Source organism: Pyricularia oryzae, chromosome 2 (assembly GCF_000002495.2).
Source record: "Pyricularia oryzae 70-15 chromosome 2, whole genome shotgun sequence".
In the NCBI taxonomy this organism is placed as follows: domain Eukaryota; kingdom Fungi; phylum Ascomycota; class Sordariomycetes; order Magnaporthales; family Pyriculariaceae; genus Pyricularia; species Pyricularia oryzae.
Window position 1 is genome coordinate 2571286 of NC_017850.1, and position 22152 is coordinate 2593437.

A 22152-nucleotide genomic window follows, 5' to 3' on the forward strand; every position below is an offset into this window, starting at 1 on the left:
CAGGTCCCCACCAAGCGCTATTGTCTTGCATGTTACATCACCTGTGGAGGGCCAGCGAAATAACAATTGTCTTGGCACGTTGGATTTACCTACTGGAGTAGTTTGTTTATGTTTTAATAGGTAGGGGTTTTGTTTCCCCTGGGGCTTTCTTTCGGGCCGTGTCTGGGTCCAGCGGAGGGTCAGTCAGGGGAACCCAAAAGAGAGAGAAGAATAGAGGCCTGTCAAAAAAAAGCTCACTTGCACAAGGTCAAGACTCGGACCACACCTCGGCCAAAGACACTGACTGCCCTACGAATGGTAGCGTGGTGTTATTATTAGGCTAGTTTGAGGGATGTGCTGTATAAGTGTATTGCAGTTAGTGGACGTCTTCTTTCTTAGCCAGCCAGTGAAAGACCAAGATGGAATAAGTCAAACCAAGAAAACTACGACGAGAAACAAAAAAGCAAATGTCGCTTACGGCTGCCGTTCCATTCCATGCAGGTACCGGCAGAAGGAATTGCTTGTCGACCACGGATTTGCCATTTGTTTTCCCTTTGCCTTTTTTTGCCCCTAATGTCGGAGGATTTTTTTCCTTGGATACGATGCAATCATTCACCACCTACTTTTACCCAAAAAAAGGCTACCAGCCCCTATTTGTGAGACTTGTCACTCCGTTGCTGGCAGGAGATTCCATATGCTACCGTGTGGATGCGGGCTTTTCTCGTGAGGGGAGATGGTTACGAAATAGAAATGAAATTCGGAACCGGGGGGTCTTGGTCAAAAGTCCTGTACAATGCATGTAATGCACCTTGAACGTGAACATCTTGCTACGGATGCTCAACTTGCCTGTCAACACCCCTGTTTGTCACTTATTGATTTTCTGCTCCCCAGCTCCTTTTTTCGTCCGCTTGCACTGCCAGTGAGGTTGACCTCAATCGGGCTGCAACAAGGGGGAATTAGACCAGCGGGATCTTGCCATCATCATAACCCGTACGTAGTATACGAAAGCAAAGATGGGGAAAAAAAGAGACAGATTCGGGAAACCCCCTTCCCTCCCGAGGCTTATTACGAGCCTGGAAATTCGTCTCCGCCGCAGCTGAAAGAGCCCACCTAGTTCCAGCATGGTCCAGACAAGGCCCAGCTCCTCAGCCAGATTGGCATCATGTGGTTGGTCGCGTTCCTTTTTTTTTCTTTTTTTTGGCACTTGATTGCCCACGCAAGACGGACGCAGTTACACTTCACAGAGTGATGATGATAAAAGAGGAATTACGTTTTTTTTTCTTTTTCTTTTTTTTTTAAAAAAAAAAAAATTGTGGTGCCCGGGGAAGCTCGTTGCGCCGACCCCGACCCAATGTGTTGGGGACCGGACAAATAGATTCAGATAACTGAGTGTTCTTAAAGCGAGCTTTCTGGAAGCCAGGCCTCCCCAAACTTTCCCCTTGCCTCTCTTTTCTCCCGTGCGCTCGCGTCCAACTCACGATCGACCAGACCCAGTCCCTCTTTTACCGTTTACTCTCGTTATTCCCATCCCACTGCGCGGGAGGACTTGTAAAAGAAAAGAAAAAAAACATGGTTGCTGTATCCTGGACTGCCGGCCTCGTGGCCCTCCTCGCCACCTTCTCCTCGGCGACAGCGAAGCCCTGTCGTTCCGGTCCGGGTGTCTGCGAAAAGCCGTATGTGCGCAAGGAATGGTGCGTTTCATAATATCTCTTGTACAGGAAAGAAGGAGAGGAGCCTTTTTTTTTTCTCTCAGGGTCATATATATATCTAACTAGAAAAAGCCTTGCGGGTGCTATACAAACAGGCGCAATTTGAGCAACCCGCAAAAGGAAAAGTACATCAAGGCGGTGCAGTGCCTGATGGAGAAGCCTTCCACTGCTGGCATGGCTGCCGTGCGCAACCGGTATGAGGATTTTGTGGCTACGCATATTGTCCAGACTGAGGCCGTCCACTTTACTGTAAGTCGCTGTGGTGCGATGTCTCTTTCTTTCCTTCTTTCCTTCTTTCCTTCTTTCCTTCTTTCCTTCTTTCCTTCTTTCCTTCTTTCCTTCTTTCCTTCTTTCCTTCTTTCCTTCTTTCCTTCTTTCCTTCTTTCCTTCTTTCCTTCTTTCCTTCTTTCCTTCTTTCCTTCTTTCCTTCTTTCCTTCTTTCCTTCTTTCCTTCTTTCTCGCTGACACCCCCATAACCAGGGCATCTTTTATCCTTTCCACCGTCTCCTGCTCTTGGAGTACGAAAAGGCGCTTTGGGAATGCGGTTGGGACCGCAGACTGGGTCAGCCGTTTTGGGACTGGACCCTCGACACCGAGAGCGATGCCAAGTTCCTGTCGTCGCCCGTTTTCGACAAGAAGCTAGGGTTTGGCGGCAATGGAGCCTTTATCCCTGGCAACCTGAGCCACCCTGAGCTCCCTGGTCACGTAAGCCTTTTTTCTTTTTTTTCTTTTTTGTTTCCTGCAGAATCTCAGGTCAACCCTGAGCCTTGATAATATGCTAACCTTTGAAACGACAAAAAAAAAAAAAGGTTGGCGGTCCCCCCTTCGACCTCCCCGACCGCAGCGGCGGCGGCTGCCTCGAGGACGGGCCCTTTGCCGGCCTCAAGACGCAGCTCGGCCCGCTCAACGACACCGAGGTCAAGGCGGAGCGGTGCATCCGGCGCGACTTTTCGCCGCGGTCGCTGGCCAGGTTCGGCAGCAGGGCGCAGGTGGACGCGGCCATGCAGATCGGCGACTACGGCACGTTTGAGCGGGTCACCGACTCGCAGACCTTCCACCCGGCGGGCCACTGGGCGACCGGCGGGCTGTACGGCACCATGACGGACACGTACGCCTCCCCGGGGGACCCCGTCTTCTACCTGCACCACAGCAACGTCGACAGGGCCTGGTGGTCGTGGCAGCAGCGCGACCTCGGCAGGAGGCAGCGCGAGATGGATGGCCCGCTGTTCATGTTTGACTATGCAAACGCCCTCGGGGGGAACGCCACCCTCGACACTCCCGTCTGGGTTGGTCTGGCTGGCCAGCGTGTCGAGTTCAAGGCTGGCGAGCTGCTGCACCTGCAAAAGGGCCCTCTGTGCTACACGTATGAGTCTATCTACTAGTTTTAGGACGTAGCCTTTTTCTTTGTCCTTGTAGATAGGGGGTGATTCTTTTGAGAATGCTCTTGGTGGCGGCTGTTTATCGCTCTAAAAGTGTTCCTCAACCGCCACGAGGCCGATCAAAAGACCATGATTATGGATGTACTGTTATGTGCTGCTCTCATTTTGGCTGGTCAACAATAGTATAACTCGAATTGAATGATTTGTGTGACTTGAGTATACATGTCTTGGTCTAGACGGTGGGATCTTGTCGATGATCATGTTTTCGCGGCACTCTCTTGGACGCTGACAACATCCTGTTTGAGACCAACAGAGGCACCCGATATCTACATACTACTTTCCTTTGCCTTGACCCTTCGCCAATGCCATGTTCCTCAAAACAGACACCACTTCGTGCCAACTGCAACCGAAAGTAATCTCAAAAGGCCTTGTGGATCCATACAAACCGCTTTCAGAAAGCCCGCAATAACGACCTGCAGCTCCAAACTTGGCAAGTGACCGGGGGGGGTTTATTCCTATACGTTTCTCGATGCCTTTCACAAGCCACCGCGACTATCGGCTGAGCCAGGCGGGGGGCCTGCATCATCCAGTTCCCAAAGAAGGAAGCTTCGACCCACTGCCAGTACTAGATCTGGACCATGACCAAAACACCCCCCAGACCCGATATACAGATCGACTCTTCAGGATCAGCATCGGGAGCCACATTGCGGCGCCTAACTGGTCCAGGCTGGATGTCTCCAAGCAATACGCCGCACGAGTGCAAGGTTGTGTAGAGCTTGACAACTGTCAAGCACAAGGCATTTTTAGGCCGAGCCGGGCATTATATGCAAGTCGCCTTGGTTAGGTCTGTCTGTGGTATCATCATCCTGTCTCATCATCACAAGCAGTAAAAAAACCCGTTCTATTACTTTGGGATTAAATGTTTGGGGGTACCTATCTTGACTTCTTGCTCCACGGTATGTGTTGGTCCCTTGTCAAAGGGGAGGGTTACGAGCAGCTTAGCTAGCTTTTCTGGGTTCAAGATCAGGCAGGTAAATAAGATAAAAACGAAAAAGAAAAAAAAACAATACTACGTAAAGATACAAGAGGAAAAAGGACGACACGCTACTGCAAAAATAGCTAGTGCTAGATCCAGTACTGCGCCAAGGCGCAACGGTCCTTGGCTGATCCTCACGATATTCTACCGTTCTGCATGCTTGGGCTTTTTCTGCTCTCGTGAGCGGTGACTCCCCATCGTCGAAGGCCTGCCAAACATCTTGATGAACCTCCAGTCCATGCGGCTTCCAAAACCGTAGGTCATCCGGTCACATACATCTATCTCCCTGCTTGCATGATGCGGGACGGCACCGCTATCAACAATATACAAGTCATCGGCTCATCTCCGGAACCTGCCCATCCACCGGGAATTACCGTGTCACGGCTTACTATCAAAACAGGCGTACATCTTGGAATACAAACAGCGAGAAAAAACGAGTGCCAAGGAGATGATGCAAGAAGAGATATCTCTCGTGGACGCAACAGGTAATAAAAAAGGCGAGAGAGAGAGAGAGAGAGAGAATAGTACACAGCCACTGGAAATAAACAAAGCTAAATACTATGTAAAATCATAAACAAACGAAACAAAAAGGGCCAGAACAGGGGCCATCTCCCACAGCCCTCCCTCCCACGCCCATTCCGATTCGGGCAACACGCTAGGACCAGAAAGTTCCAACTTGCATCGACTTGCCTACCTTGGCCATGCACACTCCCCCTCCATTGTCTGACAAGCCCATGGCCGGGGATGTGGTTGGCCATTTCTTGTTCCTTTTGTTTTTTGCTATGTATGTTATTTCGAACGATCAAGTACCCAGTACTTTGACGACCCCAAGAACAAAACACTACTCTTTTTTCCTTTCCTTTCTCTGTCTTCGTTTGTGTGGGCCCTCACGCCCCCCCTTGGCGACCAGTATAGCCGAGGAAAACGACTGCTGCAGTAGCGGGGATGCAGCATGCGAGAAATAATGCAAGTAACTTGAAGGGGTTATGTGGAGTGGGAGTTTTTGTTCTTCTTTCTCTTCACTTTTTTTTTTTTTTTTTTTTTTTTTTTTGGCTGTGTCCCGGCGCCCTCCGATAATTGCACCCAACAGAAGATGGTGGGTGATCTTGGAGGGTGAGTAAGCTAACCCCTCGGTAGGTTGCAGATTATTCTTTTGCTTCTTTCCCCAGGGGTTCTTCTTTCCTCTCTCCAAATTGTTGCCCCCCCTAGCCGGCATGTATCTCAATGAAACACCAACGTATGGATGCCATGTGTTTATAGACAAAAGACGGCTTGGTTATTACTGCGCATTAGCATTGTGCATAGACAAGTCATGACCGCAGTAGCTTCCATGAAGGCAAGCTATCTCAACAAAATCCAAAGTGGAACAAACAAAAAAACAGGTCTTGATTATGTGCACAGCCTTCATTCTTTGCTCGCCTCTTCATCGCTGTTCGGCAGTTGTCATTCAAGTATAACAAGACTCTGCCGACGTGGGAAGAAAAAGGATCCAGTATAATGCATAGTCCACATCGTCCCTTGGTGGTACAGCAATCGACCCTATCCATGGCAATGACGTCCTGCAGGCAGGGACAACAGAATGATGGTCAGACCCTTTTGAACTAGCTCGAAACCCTCCGGGTGGCAGAGCATGACGTTTCAAGGGCGAAGCGCATGTGGGAAAAATTGACAAGTATTGACTTTGCGCAAAAAGGGAAAATAAAAAGGCCCGACACTGTAGGACTGTCAATGGAGCCGCTTGATGGGCTTGGATAGGAAGAGTTGTGTGGGGTTCAAGAGCTGGCATTCTGTGCTAGCAGTATTGTGATGGGGGAGAAAAAAGAATACTCCCAGACAGCAAAAAATAAAAGAAAACCCAAAAAAAACCTTGCATGCAGAGAACCGACCTCATATCAAAACCAGGGTATCGATTTGGCTGGCTTGGCAGAAAAACGATAGTTTCATCGGTATCAGAAAAACAGAGACTGGTGGTCTCTACTGTATGTACTGCATCGTAGGATGCATCGATGGTGGTTGCATGAATCAAATGCAAGAAACCATCTTGGGAACGCTTTTTTTTTTGTGCAATGCCTGGTTATCGCTTATCGTCCCACGTAGTACAGATACCATGGAATGGTCTGGAATTTCTGCACCAGTGAGCCTGCCGGGCGGAATATTTGAGGCTTGCAGGGCTCCGGTTATTAATAAGGATAATAAACACCTGCTTGGTGGTGTGCCGACTGTCCGTCTTGTGGGTTGACTTTTGCCCACCCATCAGATGCCTTGATCAACGTTTTAGAGGACGGAGGGGAGCCCGGACTGCCGACGTTCCCAGCCTCGGCAGACGGGGGGGTTTTTTTCTTTTCTTCTTTTTTTGTTTTGTTTGGTTCCAGGAACTAGTCCGGCCGGTGTCTAAGTAGAGGATGCAGAGCGCGCGCGCGCGCCCATCGCGGCGGACCCGGCGGCTTTGCGAATTGTTTTAAAACAAGGAAACATATTTTCGGCGGCCAAAACATCAAAGACAAAGCAAGCAAGCAGCCAGATTGTCGGTAAATTCTCTGGCTTGGGCATCGAGCCGAGTTAGCGCCGCCTCTAGCCTAGGACAAGCGAGTTTGGAGCTGCCTCGGTCGCCGACCCAACTCCGTGATTTGTCACACTGCAGCGTGAGACACGATACCATGTTTTGCTGTGTTTTCTTTCTTCCTTTCTTTCTCCAAGGCCTAGACTTGTCCCTAGCTATGCACACTAGAATAGTTGAACATTAGTAGTTCCTGTTGTTGTTGTTTTTGTTGGTTTTCTTCAACGTCAGCCACAAGCAAGGGGATATCAGATGCGATGTGGTTGCGCCCAGAATTTCCCATTGTTATTTTTTTTACGGAAACGGGACCCAAAAACCGACATTTGTGATAGCTCACTTCGTCTGTGCAGGGTGTGATGCAACACGCAACAAATGCCTAAACGACCGATGGCTGCTGCTGCCTTTTTTTCGCTGCCTGCCGCGGGGCAGTCATGCACTTGGGAAGAGGCTGCGAGTGTGATGGATCAGCCATAGCCTGATTGTGTGGGAGGTAACGGTGTAGGGGCCTTTTGGCCCGGATCGGTCCAATGACGAGCCGTATCGAGATCAAAAGGGTATGGATGGATGGCATGATCAGTATAGTATGACAGTGTGATTGATTGATTGATTCGATTCACGTCAATAACAATCAACTTCCGTCTTTTCCACAAAAGCCTGGCACAGTGAAGTGCTCCATTGCAAAATCATGGCATTTCAGGGACATGGCCTTCAAAAACGCATTCTTCTGAGTCGACAACTCGCATTGCATGCAACGCCCACAAGAAAGAAAAAGCCAAGCAAAATGCAACCGTATTCAGATAGAGGAATAAGAAAAAAAAAGAGGATACCAAACCAATAAGCACTGCAGTAAGTAGTGGCTCTTTTTTTTTACAGGGAAAAGAAAAACAGGAGAAGTGAAGCCTGTTGTTGCGACATTTGGACCCTCATCATGTTGCTATTGACTCGAGGCTTTGCTTGGCCCGAGTCCGTTTAACTGCCTACAAGGACCTTAGCTTAGGGTGCTTTCGCGGCGAAGATGGCTTTAAAGGGTAAGTACAAACGAAACGAGCAAATAAAACCCCCCCGACACCCCGCCCGCCCTCCTTCCTACCTTGCCTATGTGGTACTGTACTACAGTACATTTGTTTTGCAGTGTTAGCAGCAACGGCTATTGGATTATATGCAGCTAGACAGGTGCAGTTGCAGACTTGAAGCGTTGTTGTTGTTGTTGTTTTTCTTTCTTTCTTTGCAGTCGTTCTGCCCTTTTTTTGCGTTTCGTGGGACAAGTGTTGGAATACTATTTGTTGATCTAGACTAGGACGATGCAGCTGTTCATAATCGCAGTTAGAGGCGACATGCAAAATCTCAGCGATACAGTAAACGCAACGCAACTTGCCTGCCCCCCAGGAGGCCATTATTTACTCCCACCTCGACTGAAAAGAGCCAGCTGCATAAATCCAGCCCCTCCAAGCCCCTCATGTTGAACGAAGCCATTTTTGCGTTACAGGGACCATCCCTGCATATTTGCTAGCACCCCTCCCGTCCGTCATCCCACCTTTTTTGTTTTCGAGAGTGTGTTCTGACCAAGCCGCATCCTTGACCCTTACGTATACAAAAAATGTCTGTGCGGATTGTCCGGAGCTACCACAAAACTCTTGATTGGATTTCATGCCAGTCATCTTTTCTTCTCGTTTATTTTTTTTTCATTATTATTCCTTGTTGACACCTCAGATCCCTGTCTACGATCATTGAAGCAAGGATATCCCGGGGGGTGTGGCTTGCCGAACCGACGCGAAGAGGAGGGGCTTTGTAACTCCAGGAAAGGAAGTCAGTACGGGAACAATGCCCAGGGTACTTTTTGTAATGATTTGGATTTTTGTTTCTCTACTCACGTTCGTCTTACTTTGAGGGCTAGTTCTTGACGTACTTTGTGCCGTTCATTTTGGTTTTGCTAATTCTCTTTCAAGGAGGAATTCGTCCGTCAGCCAAGTATAGCTAGCTGAGAACAAATATATCCCCACATTCAATGTACCCTTCTCATATATTTTTGGGTTATTTGCTCCTTGTTAACAAGCTTGCAAAGCAAACAACTCTACCGAGGCGTGGGGGTCAAAACCAGCTCATGCTACACTTTACATGTTACGAAGTATATCACCGCAGCACTGCTCGTGGGTCCTTTTTTTCCTGTTCCTCCCAACTGGGGGTCCGATATATCTCGCAAGGGCACGGAAATGACGCGGTCGTAAAAGCTGGAGGTGGTGTTTGTGGTGCGATCGTCTGAATAACGGCGAGACTGCAGGGCGGACGTGGCTGATAAACTACGAGACGGGGTTTTCAAAATCCAGACTAAAATATTAAGGTGTGCCATGGCAAAAAAGCACCTCCTTTACCCGTCAAAGTAAGCAGGGAAAAAAAAGAAGAAGAAAAAAAGTCTGTCATAAGCTAGGCATTCGACCTAGGCTAGGTCAGGTAGTGAAGCACATGCTTACTTCCCTGCCAGTGGTTTTCTGACCCGAGTCTCTACTACATAGTACAGTGTCAAATATTCGCGCTTTGAAATATTTTTTAACATGGCGAGAACCACGCCGTTTATCTTAGTAGATGCTTGTGCCGTTGCTGATGTCTCAAAAGACTCCGTAGCCAAGGACAAGCGAGTTACTGAGATCTTACCAACCCCCTTTGCTGCTCCACATTCTGCAGCGTCGAAGGTTGATATTTCCAAGGAATTACGATGGGGGTAAAAACACAGTTACTGCTAGGTTAGTAAGGAAGGGTGTTTCCACCCTCGAAAACAAAAAAAAAGTCATCCATCACAAGCCGTCACAAGCCAGGGAATAATAAAAAAGACAGTGTACAGTAGTGAGAGTGAGAGAGAGACAAGACCCACCACACCAATACCACACCACCACCCTCATCACACAGCGAGGTAACAGACACACACCCTTCATTCCCGCCCATGCCCAAACACAAGGCCCTGTCCACCCCGTTGTGGTATATTTCCTCACCGGTCTCGGATGCTTAATTGGCGGGATGTAGATCGCCTGCCTCGTCCCCTGGTAGACCAGAACGTCAAACCCACGCCCCCAGTTCCACCTCAAACGGGAAAAAGAAAAAAAAAAGAAAGAAGAAGAAATAAAAACAATTAATCCCCCAAAAGGCAACTTTTGATCTCGTCTGCTCCTTGAATCTATAGTGGCACCACTTTCGAAGAGAAAAAAAAAACCTCTCAGCCGCATGAGCTGGTCTTGGTCTCTCTTTCTCCCTCTTTTTTTTTCTCTCTCTGACTGAACCCCCCACCCATCTCTCCCTCCCCTCCCAGGTCTAAACCCCAGTTTATTACGTGTTCCGGTCCCGTAATGTGGCGTATGACGCGCATTATACGGGGAAGGCCTTGTGTGTTGCAACCTTGAAGCAAGATCTCAGATCCAATCAAAGTAATCTATCTTGTTACTACTGCGTATTATGCTCCTTGCAACTACATGTATGCTTGGAGAGGCTGGGCTTTTCTCTTTTTTTTTTTGCCTTGGTTCGCTTGCCCTGTGATGTAGTGCTATCATCTTTTTGCCTGCTTTTTGAGTAGAATATGCCGCAGGAGACATCAAAAGCCAAGAAAAAAAGTTACATGCGTATAGCCATGAGTGGAAAACAAACTGACGTCTTCTAGGTTCTCCAACCAACCAACTACCTATCCTTACGAACAAGGATATGCTGGCAGAGTGCATGATCTCGGGTGGGACTTATGCAGGGTACTGCCAGGAAATGACAGATTCTTTGTCATCTCAAGTGGTCTTGGTGGTATAATCTCTCTCGTATTATTATCGTCTATTTATTCATTTTCCTCAGGCACTCGTCTCTTTTTCCAGGTCATTGGCCAATCCTTTGACCCCCCCCCCCTTGTACCACCCTATGCCCGCACCCAGATGTACCCTAACGCTCGCCCAAACTCCGGCCACATGCAGGAACTCTTTTTTCTCTCCAGCCGAGCCGTTCAGATGATTTAGAGAAGAGTGAGCAAGGAGAATTTGAGTCATGATTAGACCTCGTGCAACACACGTTGGAGCTGGCAATCTCTAACCAGTCCGTTTTGTGCACCTTCCTGCCTCCCCCAAGTTGAGATGAAGCAAAATAAATTAGGAAGAAAAGAAAGACAAATAAGCAAAGTTTTGAACCTTGAAAATGCCCCATATTTTGTTTTCCTTGAGAAACCAAAATCACCCATTCCTAGAAGAAAGGGGATGTCCCATGCAGTTATAAGCCAAACAATCCCAAAAGAACTCCTTGTGGAAAATCCATGCCAGTAGAATAAAACGCCAGAAAACCCTTTTATCCGAGATAACCAAGATTAAAATAAAAAGAAAATGCAAGAGAGATCGAGAAAAAGGCGACGATGGCCCCATCTCCGAACCCTCAAAAAGGGGCTGAGATGTTGAGTCCTGTTCTACCTCCCATCCTGTCTGATCCCTTTCTATTTCCTATTTTTCTTTTTAGGTGCCCCCCCCCAAACCCAGTGATTATGTGAGAAAGAAAAGAAAACAAACGAGAAAAAAAAGTCATCAATTTCGTTCAATCCATAAGGCGTTAAAAAAAGAAAGAAAGAGTGCGGCATAAGGGCACTGGGGCACTCTTGCGAGTCATCCATCTATGATGCCCATCACAGGTGCTCCCATTCCTCTTCCCGCATTTGCTGCTTCTCGTTGACGATTTCGTCGCGCTCCTGCATGTAGTGAGGAAGCTTGTGCTCGCTCCGGGGCGTGTTGAGACTAGAACATCGGACCGGGCCGGGCGCAAGACGGTGTGCGTCGTCGGTGTCTCCATCTGTTCGGCTTCCCCATGATGTCTACATGCCAAAACTTGTGTTAGAAGATTTCAGGCCAGTATTGTTGTACGAGTGATGAGTTAATGCTTACCATATTAAGAGTCAGGCCGGCATAGATCTTGATGAGGCCATGGAAGTACCCAAAAATGATGGACACGGGGAGGAACATGATGTCGGCCGGGTGGCGGCGGAAGAGGCCAACGAGCTTGACAACCTTGGAGAAGGCCAGGAATGCGAGCTGGGCGTAAATGGCACGGTTTCGGTTCACGGGCTCCCAACCTTCGGTACCCCACCAGAGGGCTGCCAGGATGAGAAAGTCGAAGACGAAGGCGAGCGAGGTGAAGGTTGCAATGTGCAATGCATATGTGCACCACCATTGTTGTCTGTGGACAAACAAAAAAGGAAATGTGGGTCAGTTACCAGGTTCGGATAACAAGTCAGGGGGGGCGAGCCGAGCCCACGATGCAACCGATTGGTCGAGCTGAGGGACCGGGGTATATAAGAGAAAGCCATCCAATCCATAGCTGCGCGCAAGGTATGGGTATAATAGAGGTATGAAAGGGGGGATTTTGCCCATAGGGCTATCATCTGTATAAGGCGGATGGGTTTTGGGGGCCATGGAAAAGATGGAGACAAAAGAGGAGAAAATAGACTCACTTCCAGACATGACGCTCCTTGACCAGGCTGGTCCAGTTGCTGCGCCAGTTGCTCCTGGCCCACCTCGAGCATTGGTAGAGGAACTTGATGTTGTCCTCGAGCGTCGTCTCCAGCTCACATTCCTGCTCGTACTGAATCCACGTCTTCCACTTATGGCTGACAAGCCAGCGGCTCACAAAATTGTCGTCGTCGGCCTTGAGGATCTTACCCCACCACTCCTCCTTCATGAATCCCTCAAGAAACTCGTAATCTCTGAGGATTTCAGATCGGTAGGCGCCAGTTCGACCCGACATGCAAGAGGTACCGCCGTCCATGTTGTGCGTTGCAGAGATCTCAAAGTTGCGTCGCTCGATGTAGGCGGCGCCCAACCAGTTCCATATCCTGAGCCCAAGTCCTCCCTCCCTAACCCTCTTTACCCGCTGGCATGTGCCGACACCTCCAATCTTCGGGTCCTCAAATGGGGCCAGAATCCACGGCATCATGGTCGATGGCCAGGTAACGTCGTCATCGGCCATAATAGTGATGCGAGTCGTAATCTTTGGCAGGGCCTCGCACACCTGGATGCGCTTATTGGCGTACTGAGTGCAGAATATGCGGATGTTGGGAGAAGAGAGGGTTTTTGCAACCCTCTGCAGATCCTCAAACTTGTCGGCGGTTGTGACCATAATCAGCTCGTGCGGCTTTGTGGCCAGAATACTCTCAAGCGAGGGTCGGAGCTCATCAAAGTTGTCGTGGATCGTGGGAATCACAACCGTAACATCATCTGATGTGTAGGATGGCTTGCTTGGGATTGGTTTAGACTTGTAAGTCCAGTGGCTGTAGCAGTGGACAATGAGTCTAACGTATCTATGCAGCCTTTGGTGGGGGTGGAGAAAAAAGTGTTAGTCCAACAAAAAAGAAAAACAAAAAGAAGAAAAAAAAACCCCCCCGTAGTTCGCGTACGAGGCTGCTGATCAAGATACTCACCATAGTACGCAAAATGCTGTAAACCAGGGTGTGAACAAAGCCGACAAGTATACAACGGCATCCTCAAGGAAAGTGATGGGCCATACTGGCAAGGGCATAATTTGTAGTGGAGTTGCCATTGCGGAAGAATTCTGTGGATTTTTTGTTTTTGTTTTGCGGGTTGAAAAGTAATACGAGTGTCAAAACTATGTGTAGTGAGGATCCCAGGCCACGCGCGTCGATTTGTGTCGAGGTACCCAGAAATGCAGTGGATTCTTCTGTAGGAAATGAGTCCGTCGACCGATCCTTGATGATAAAACGATAGACAGTCAGGAATTCCCAACAGTCTCCAAGCGAGAGAGAAAATCTGTAGGCGGCCAGGGCGAGATATGAAGTGCGAGCGAGACCGGAGGTTGGGCGAGTGAGGCTGCCGTGGGCCTTGAGGTGGAAGGGCAAAGAAGGTAGGTATGATACAGAAAAGCGGGAAAAAAAGCAAAATGAAGAACCTAATCAAATACCAGCTAACAGCACATGAAAAACAACACACCAATTGACCTCGAGAGGAACAAGGACAAAAAGAGACGGGTTGGTAATAGAAAGCCAGAAGGAAGATAGGGCCAGAAGTAGGAGAGGAGGAAGGCTCAGGATATATACGATATTGGCAAAGTCGGCTGGTTGGTTACCCATGCATGCTCCATGGAATGTATGTATGAGCTGCTCGAAAAAGGGTTGCAGTGAGCGGAGACGATCTTGAACGGCCGAGTTGGTAGGGTAGCGCCGTGAGCAAAACTGGAGAAAAATACGCACTGCGTACCTACCTTCAAGCTGAGCTTATGGGGCCATGCGATAAAAATATGGCAAGTACATCTCAAATCGACCACTGGAACTAGGAGTAGCTGGTGAAAATGAACCATCCTCTTTTTTTTTATTTTTTCTCTTTTTTTTCCCCCTTGTCTCTTGTACGACCAATTCGTCACCTGTAAGCTCCATTCAACTCGGCCCAGTAGCGGATCGCGTAAACCCCGGCTAGGAGGGGTGTGCGTCTCTTAAGCACCACACTCGTACTAGCAAGGGTCTTGAATGGGTGCTGTGGGTGGAGCTACAAGGTAGCAGATACAATAAAGGTGAGGGGAAGGGAGGGGGCGTGGATATTCGATTGCATGTACCTCCAATTCGTTGGACTGGGCCACAAACGGCAACAAAATCAGACGCACAAAATGCAGTAAGTAATATGGTTCCTGAAGAATTATCAGCACTACCAGTAGTATTTGTTCGGATTTGTTCAAGTGTTGGTTTGTTAGTGTTTGTTTTTTTATTGCCTTAGACGCACTCGTCAGAATAGGAAATAGGTACAGTATCAAAGTTGGAAGAAATTTCAAAAATATCGAGAGCCAACAGTGGAAGTTCTATATTGGAGATCTCTGCCAGCCAAACATTCAAAATGCGCACTGATCAACCATACTGTCACAAAATCTGGATTAATTACTAGAGAAACCACAATTGGCGCCTGTGTGCAGTGCAAAAAGGCAGTTCCAGAAAGAACCTGGCTGCCAAGATTCAAAAACACCCACAATCTCCTCCAAATATCTACCGCGAGACGATGCTTGCAAATAGATGAAAAAAGAAAACCCCTGCATGCATCCCCGGCGAAGTGACTGGTGAAGCTTGTTGCAGCGCGCCGTGTAGCCTCCATGTCTGGTCGGCAGGGTGCACCGAAAATTGAACGAGTGTACAGCACAGTCCTAGGTAGCGACGGGAGCTACCTAGGTAGGTACTTATGTAAGGTAAGGTACCTAGGTACCAGACAACAAATTCAGCCAGTAAACAAGCCACTGTATTTTTTCTTTTCCCGTTTTCTTGCCTTTTTCTTTCCTTCTTCATAGTTTTCTTGTTGTTGTGTCATTTATTATTATAATTGTTTTCCCGCGGCGGCAAGCAAAATTTGCAGGTTATAGCGAACCCACGACCACAACTAATGCATGTTGGAATCTGGTGTTGCCGACGCCACCTCGGGACCAAGTCCACCCTAATAAAAGAGGATCTCACGAGCCTTGGTGCTTGAGAGGAAGGATAAGACCCTGGGCATTTCTTTCATGGCCCCGTTCTCTTGCGTATGAGCAGGGCAGCAAGGGCTGGGCGCTTCAAATGGCCCACAACTGGAGCATTGGACACGAGTGGGCGTGGGCGTGGCCGGCGAATCTCAGATCGAAATGGAGTCGTCGCTTTTGCCTGCTGATGGAGGCAATGGAGCTCGCTATTCGACGTTGTGGGGGCGCCTAATGAGTAGCCGCAGGCGATCCAGTGGCCACCATTTGGCGCATGTCTATTTTATTTCCCTCTCGTTCATTTTTTTGTTCAACCATGTTTATTATCATTATTTCTTCTGCAATCGGTGGCGGCCGGCCGAGAGCCATTGAGCGCTCGGGTGGTTTTTCTTTTGTTTCTTCAACGGCGCGTGCTCGGAAAGCAGGGATCATCACATGCGCAGTGCAGTTTTTGTGTACTCCGTAGGCAAAGATGTGCAAGATGCGGCGTCCCTCCGAGGCGGCTGCTACAGTCAGTCAGGTGCTAAATTAGATAGTGTTACTGAAGTCAGTGTAGCCGCATGTTTTGTGCTCCATGTTTCTTTTTGTCTCTCGTTGTCGTCAGTCACTAGATGCCCGTTTTGTACTTGCGAAGTGCGATATGCCAAAGTACCCCGAGAACATTCATTACCTGCGCGATTCAACTGTGTACATGCCTGTTTAGAAATGAATATCTGTTACTGTAGCCGCTCTCAGTGGTACCATAGGTAATTTAATGTACTCCCTTCGCTCCTCGGACCAGTAGTCTGTCCGGGAAGTACTGCGTTAAGGATCGCTGTAAGCAAGCGAGCCTGGATGCAACAGAGATAAAGTCACAAGATACAACCCTGTCCTTGAGGAAAGGTCTCGACTTTTGACAGCGCTGTGTAACACGCCAGTGGACAGCCTCTCGAGCTGTGATTCTGTCCAATTGCTACGATTTGTTTGCATATTGATCGACCTCTCGTCATCGGCCAGCGCCTACTACAGTTAGGGGTACCCTGGGTGGAAACAGGGGTCCCCGCAAGAGGATAAGCAACGCTAGAGGAGCTTGACGTTGCGAGCTGTTACTGGGCCCCACAGCATCCCACCATGGTTTTTTTTTTCGCGATCCATTGTGGCACAAGGTAGGTAGGCATTGAATTCAACGTACGCATTGCGTTACCCACGCACGAAAATAATCTATCTATCTCGACCTTGCTACGGCTAGCTGCAAATCCACAGGCCGTCTGAAGGCTCTGTAGCACAGTACAACTGCAACATAAACACGAGAAAGCCACGTTGAGAAGGTTCACTAACAACTGTGCGAGTACAAGTCAAGCCAAGTCCATGTTCATCCGGTTACCATACAACCTTGACAGAGCATCGGAATCTCGTTGCGCCATTGCATGCCGTGCATGTGCCTGTCTAGGTACCTTGTCCTAATTATGTGCAAAGTACCTTGGTAGTAATTCATCCCATTTTTCTTTTCTAGGTCAAATCCCGAAGCTACCCACTACTATAGTAGAATTCGATAAAGATTCTGCTGTCAGTCATAAACCAACAGTGATCCCTGTTGTTTTACAAAGATGATGACTGTGGAATTATGTCCACAATTTCATGCACCTGAACGAGCCTCTCAGGCACCGGCTTTGGATCGGAGCCGTTGAGCAAGACATGCATTTAGACAAATTCACGGAGACGTCAGAGACCAAATCCCGAAGCCACCTGTCGGAGACTCAATACTGCGTAGAATATATCCATGCATGTGCTTCAACGGGCGGGTAAGCCGGGCTGGAGATTTTTGCTTGGCATTCGCTTCTGGCAATAGCAGAATCTTGTCAGACGGCAGAGAGACGGGGCTGGATCAAGCAAGAAGAAACAAAAAAAAAATCAAAGATATAAAAAGAAAAAGAAAAAAAAACAGAAATTGAACGGCACTGCCTCCCGGGCTTGTCCGGAGCCACAGCTCCTGTTGTGCCAGTGTGGCACGACGGGCACTTGATCGCCGAGCTTGTCGCGTTCGATGTCACGGGCCGGCGGTGGACCGGGGTGCGTGCTGGCCTCCTTTGGGGGTCAGCCTCGGGCGGCATTGAGCGAAGGATGGGTTTCTGACAGGGCCCGGCACAAATTACCAGAAATTTGTTTTGGTGACAACTCACATCTGCAACCTGCTCAGCCTCGAGCTCCGAAGTTAAACGGAACAGTGGTGCACTAAAGACGGGGTTGCAGCCGGACCGTTTTTGGAACCTTTGTTTGAGGTGGACGTGTGGTGGGTGCTTTTTTTGGCCCCCGCCAAACAACTTTTTTTTTTCTGTCTTCTTGTGTAGTTCTGCTGTATTGGTGGCCTAGACCATCAAGATCAGGCTAGATACACATTAGGGTCACAGCCTAGTCAAGCTTTTGGACGTCGTTGATAAGACAAAAAGAGATACTAACAGTTAGTGGGTAAAAAGAGTGATTTTTGCTCTCGAGAATTCTTTTTGGGGCCTTTTATTCCTTATTTTACCCCGCCAAACTTTTTGTCACGGTGCGCGTTTGGCCGTTTCAAGACCGAAGAACCTGATGACATGATGGGTTTTCCAAGGTTGTCTGGTTGGTTGCATGCTCCGCTAAGATGCTTCCGACAAGTTTTCGTTGAAAGTTAGCTGCACTACGAAACTCTTCACACCACTCTCTCGACCGCGCAATCTTGGTTTCTCGCAACCGACAATGCATCTCCGATTCATCAGATTAGGCTCAAGAATCGACAGGTGAACGGGCGACGAATCTGTCTACCGTTACCACTCAACGTCTTTTCCGGTCTCCTTCACCTGCCAATTCTGTGTATCACCCGTGTGTACCCACACACACGAATCACTCAAAACTCTCTTGTCGTCCGGCACCATGTCCAAGCGAGAAAATGAAATATGATGGTTGGTCTTGTTGCCGAACGATTAGAAGGACCAAACGGGTGACGGCAGCCGAATTTGACATCACTGCAAGGAGCCGTACGGCGTTTGGCGCAATCTTTACGGACTTTCAGGCTGGAAGCACGACATTGCCGCAATTAGCTTGTCACATAAAACAGTCCCGTGGTGGGGGAGGGGGCGCCGCGTCCTTCCACAGACACACCCACTAACTAATTGTGTAGGTACGTAGCAAGTAGGCAGGTTGTCAGTAGACTTGGCTTCCACTCTTTGGGGTGATGAATGGAAATACCCGTCTTGCCGTCACATGCCTAGCTAGGTAAGGTAGGTTTCCATACGAAGGCCAAGCATGAGCCCAAGCCCAAGCAGGAAACTTTCAACGTCCTACGTATACGACAGAACGAGTAAAATAGATAAAAAGAACTCACCTTCAAGTTAAAACGTTACATATATTCCCTCTACAATCAAACGCAGTGCTTCCTCGTGCGTATGGGCGGGGCTATCATCAGCATCACCAACAGCCTCCCGAACCGGGTAACCATCTCGTTCTTGCTTTTTTTTCCTCTTATTTTTGCTTCCTTGGCTCGACTGCCGACACCAACTGCACGATGGTTCAAGTATGGCTCTCGCTTAGCAGGAATCAAAAAAATCTTCTGCACTTACAAGCATCATGCCCCGATGCAGAGATCTTGTTATGCTGTGCCTCGGACATACGATTGTGGATATGATATGATGGAAGGGGTTCTGTGTCTGACAGGAACCCAGATCTTTTTTGGTAAGATTTTTCTTGCTGACTGACTCTTGAGAACCCCTCAATGCTCATGTAGCCAACTGTGTTGGCAACTACCCGAGTCAAGAGGCTGTGGTCAATGCAATGCGGAGAAAGGAGCTTGGGCCAGTTGATTACCCGTCAAGTGGGGGACAGAAAAATCGAGACACCAAAACGTTCAAGCAAACAACTACCTCAATATAGAGAGCAAAAATGATGTAAGCATTTAGGGGAGTGAAAAAGCTTCCCAGACATAGGCTAAACTGTGCGGATTCAAATTGCCTGTCGAATTGAAGGAAATATGTGTGGTTGAAAACAGGGAGTGAAGCAAGAATACCTGCGTTTTTTTTTTTTTTTTTTTTTTGGCGTGGGACGGCCAATTTTGGTGTCTCGATTCTTTTGTCCCCCACTTGCCGGAGAAAAAAAAAGATTTATTACTCAACCAAACCTCCCTCTGACGATTGTCCAAGAATACCTACTTACTTCGTCTCAAACTGTTAGACCCCCTGTGTCGTTTTCATGCAGTCTACTTTAACGAATGCTTATCTGTGTTTGACTGCTGGTTCGACTTTGCAAAAGAAATTAAACTCTCAACTCTGGCGAAGAAATTTCTTGCCTTTCCCGAAGTACTTTGTACGACTACTACCTTTACTTGCAGAAAGGAAAAAGCAACAACGGCCGCAGGAGTGTCAACCCTGTCAAAAGATCGCCTGCATGGTCTACCCTTGCTACCTTGCCGCTGTCCGTGAGTGGCAGACGAGGAGGGTCGGTCCATCGTCAATCCTTCCATTCCCAGGGATTTCCCGCTGTCAACCGCGTTTTTACGATATTGGGCCCTCAACCGGTGGCCGACTTGGTTGCGATGCACGGGCAATAGATTCTCGGTCAGACGTTGTGTAACTTTGTCAACGTCAAACAGTCGCCGTTCACTCCTTGCGGGCGTCTTCGTCCTCCAGTATCACCAACTAGCTCTGCGTAGGGGTTCGTCGGCTACGCTAACCTATACGGAACAAGACGAAACCCCGTTATACCACTATTTGACGATTTTGTGGAGTTTTGGACCTTAGCCGAGATGGAGCAGAGTCCATCTCCATTGCGTCCCCCCTCACAACGGATAATTATCTGCGGTCTTTTTCGCAGGTTCGCAGGGCAGGCTAAGGGTGCGAGGTGGTATTATCGAATCCCATTGTTAATCTCCCACGTATGGCAATTCCGTGTTTCTCTGCATTGCGGTATACCCTATCTCTCTTCAAATCCCTCCCGCAGTCACCTCGGTGAGCTGAGCTTGGTTGTTGGCAGTGGATGCATCCGAACAAGAAAAACAATCCTCCGCGACAACGATCTTGTCATTGCGGCGTTCCTGGCCTGGGAAGAGGGAGCGGACGCAAGCTCGAGTTTGCATGAAAAGCCCCACGGCTACCAAAAGAAAGAAAGAAACACGTCAATTGTTGATTGCTCATGCGCGATAGTAAATCCCCGTTGGACAGTTGTCTGATAAAAAAGGCGTGGCGACCCCTTGAGTGGAAATAGTGGTTCCAAAAACGGTGGGGTTCTTGGGGCCTGTGGATCGACGGAGTCCAGAACTTGAAAAGTGAGCATCATCAGTCCAGGTCAGCCTGCGGGAACGGAAGGACCAGGGGTGTTCAGCATGGCTGATTCCCCTTGGCGGTTGAGGACCTGGCGCTGGCCCAAGCGTGAAGCACCCCGGAGTGAGTTGAGAATTGGAAAGACGACCAAAAATATTGATTGGAGAAACCCTGCGGTTATTATCTGCTGATACCCGCCAACAAGTGGTCCCCCGGCCGCAACGAGCGACGAGAAACGAGCTACACCAACACGCCTTGGCGCTCGTTTGATGTTTTTTGTCCTAGGGCCTAGGTAGTAGAGTCTTTTATCTGTGTTTGATGAAGCGTACATCCATGGTAGCACGAAGTTTACTCTTCCTCTTTGTCTGCGAATATCTGTCAGCTCACATGGTCGATCTGGCGGAGAGGCTACACGGCTTGGAATTCGTGCTTACACAGGCTCGTGTTATAGCCGCCGTTCAAACAACAACCAGTACTCCATGGATATCGCACAAGCAGCAAGGCATGTATATCGGCACATGCAGACACGATGAACAAAAACAACCTACCATAGGTGGTAAGGACCACCCGATCAACCGAAACAACGCGCGCTTGACATTGCATGGCACAGCAAGCATAGGCACGCACGCATCCATGACATGTGGGTTTTTGAGGTGGAGGCGCGGTTTGCGTTTTCTATCCAACCACGACACAAAAGCGGAAATTTCCATGCCGTAAGGGTCTTTTTTTTTCGTCCAAGGCAAAAAGCAACATCACGCCATTTCGCGGGGCCGAGATATCAACAGCCCGCCCGGCCAAGAGCAGCATCGATTAATGCAAGGAGCAAGGAAACAGGAAGGCACGACGTGTGCCTGCTGTGGGACCCCCATTTTTCCTTCATACCTGGCCCTGGCCTGCGCCTACCTTACCTTGAAGTGGTATAGTAGGTACCTAGGTAAGGTAGGTAAGGTAGTCGTAGCAGGTAAATGTCCAGACCGGGGGACGGTGACGCCATGACTAAGCTAGGGAACGAACCGGGGGTACCCTGTCAGCAAGATGTTTGTCCTTAATTTCTTCCTCTAGCAACCACAATGTCGCTCACCTACCCCTCCAAACGAGAAACACAAGCAAAGCAATCTCCCCTTTTTTTCAACGGCGGAGCAAAAAGCCAGCAAAGATGAAGCTTGCGAGATGGCCTACCACGGGTGTAACTGCATTCCGACCGTCGTCTCGTTCGGTCTCTACACAAGCGACGTCGCATGCCTGCGTTACAGCAAGCATGCCATCACCTTTGTGGGAAAAAGGCCCGGTCGACCGACCGCCCAACAAGGGCAGCGGCCGGAGGACCCCACATTCAAGGCTTGCTTTGATGGCCCGGCGGAAGCGTCCAAGGGCCGTCTTGTATTCTGCCGGAATTGCGACATCATGGGTTCCGCGTATTGTGTGTGCTCCTTTTTCTTATCTTTATCTATCATTCTTCATTTCTTTCGTATCGCTTGGTCAAAGAGTGAGACGATTGTAATTTCAGTCTGTTTTTTTCCATTGCTACCAAACCCCCTGGGCGCCAAGTGAGGCCATCGACGATGTGGTCTTTTTTGATCGGCCGGAGGCATCTGACAGCAGCATATGGACCGCGACATATTAGGTTCCTATGCTCTCCTGAAGCAAGGTAAAAACAAATCACGCGGACGCTGTTGCTGTTGTTGCCAATGCAGTGCAATGTACCCATGATCTAGCCGAACGCGGTGTTTTCGCTCGACTTACCGCCTGTATAACGATATGACATTCTTGTCATCGCGATTGTACTAAC

The 22152-nt window shown here is 48.8% G+C and overlaps 2 protein-coding genes across 2 annotated transcripts; one reads left to right on the top strand and one right to left on the bottom strand.

The window, feature by feature from the left end:
• Positions 1 to 1127: 1127 nt before the first annotated feature.
• MGG_11274 (uncharacterized protein) lies at positions 1128 to 3310 on the top strand. Its single transcript, XM_003714031.1, has 4 exons — positions 1128 to 1670; positions 1784 to 1937; positions 2169 to 2393; positions 2498 to 3310. Exons 1-4 carry the CDS (start codon positions 1549 to 1551, stop codon positions 3068 to 3070), a joined length of 1074 nt encoding a protein of 357 aa, XP_003714079.1. The 5' UTR covers positions 1128 to 1548; the 3' UTR covers positions 3071 to 3310.
• A 7082-nt stretch (positions 3311 to 10392) lies between these two features.
• MGG_01191 (uncharacterized protein) lies at positions 10393 to 13646 on the bottom strand. The gene is made up of 4 exons (XM_003714032.1): positions 13079 to 13646; positions 12113 to 12967; positions 11547 to 11838; positions 10393 to 11476 (listed from the first exon to the last, which is right to left on the bottom strand). Exons 1-4 carry the CDS (start codon positions 13195 to 13197, stop codon positions 11291 to 11293), a joined length of 1452 nt encoding a protein of 483 aa, XP_003714080.1. The 5' UTR covers positions 13198 to 13646; the 3' UTR covers positions 10393 to 11290.
• Positions 13647 to 22152: the final 8506 nt, after the last annotated feature.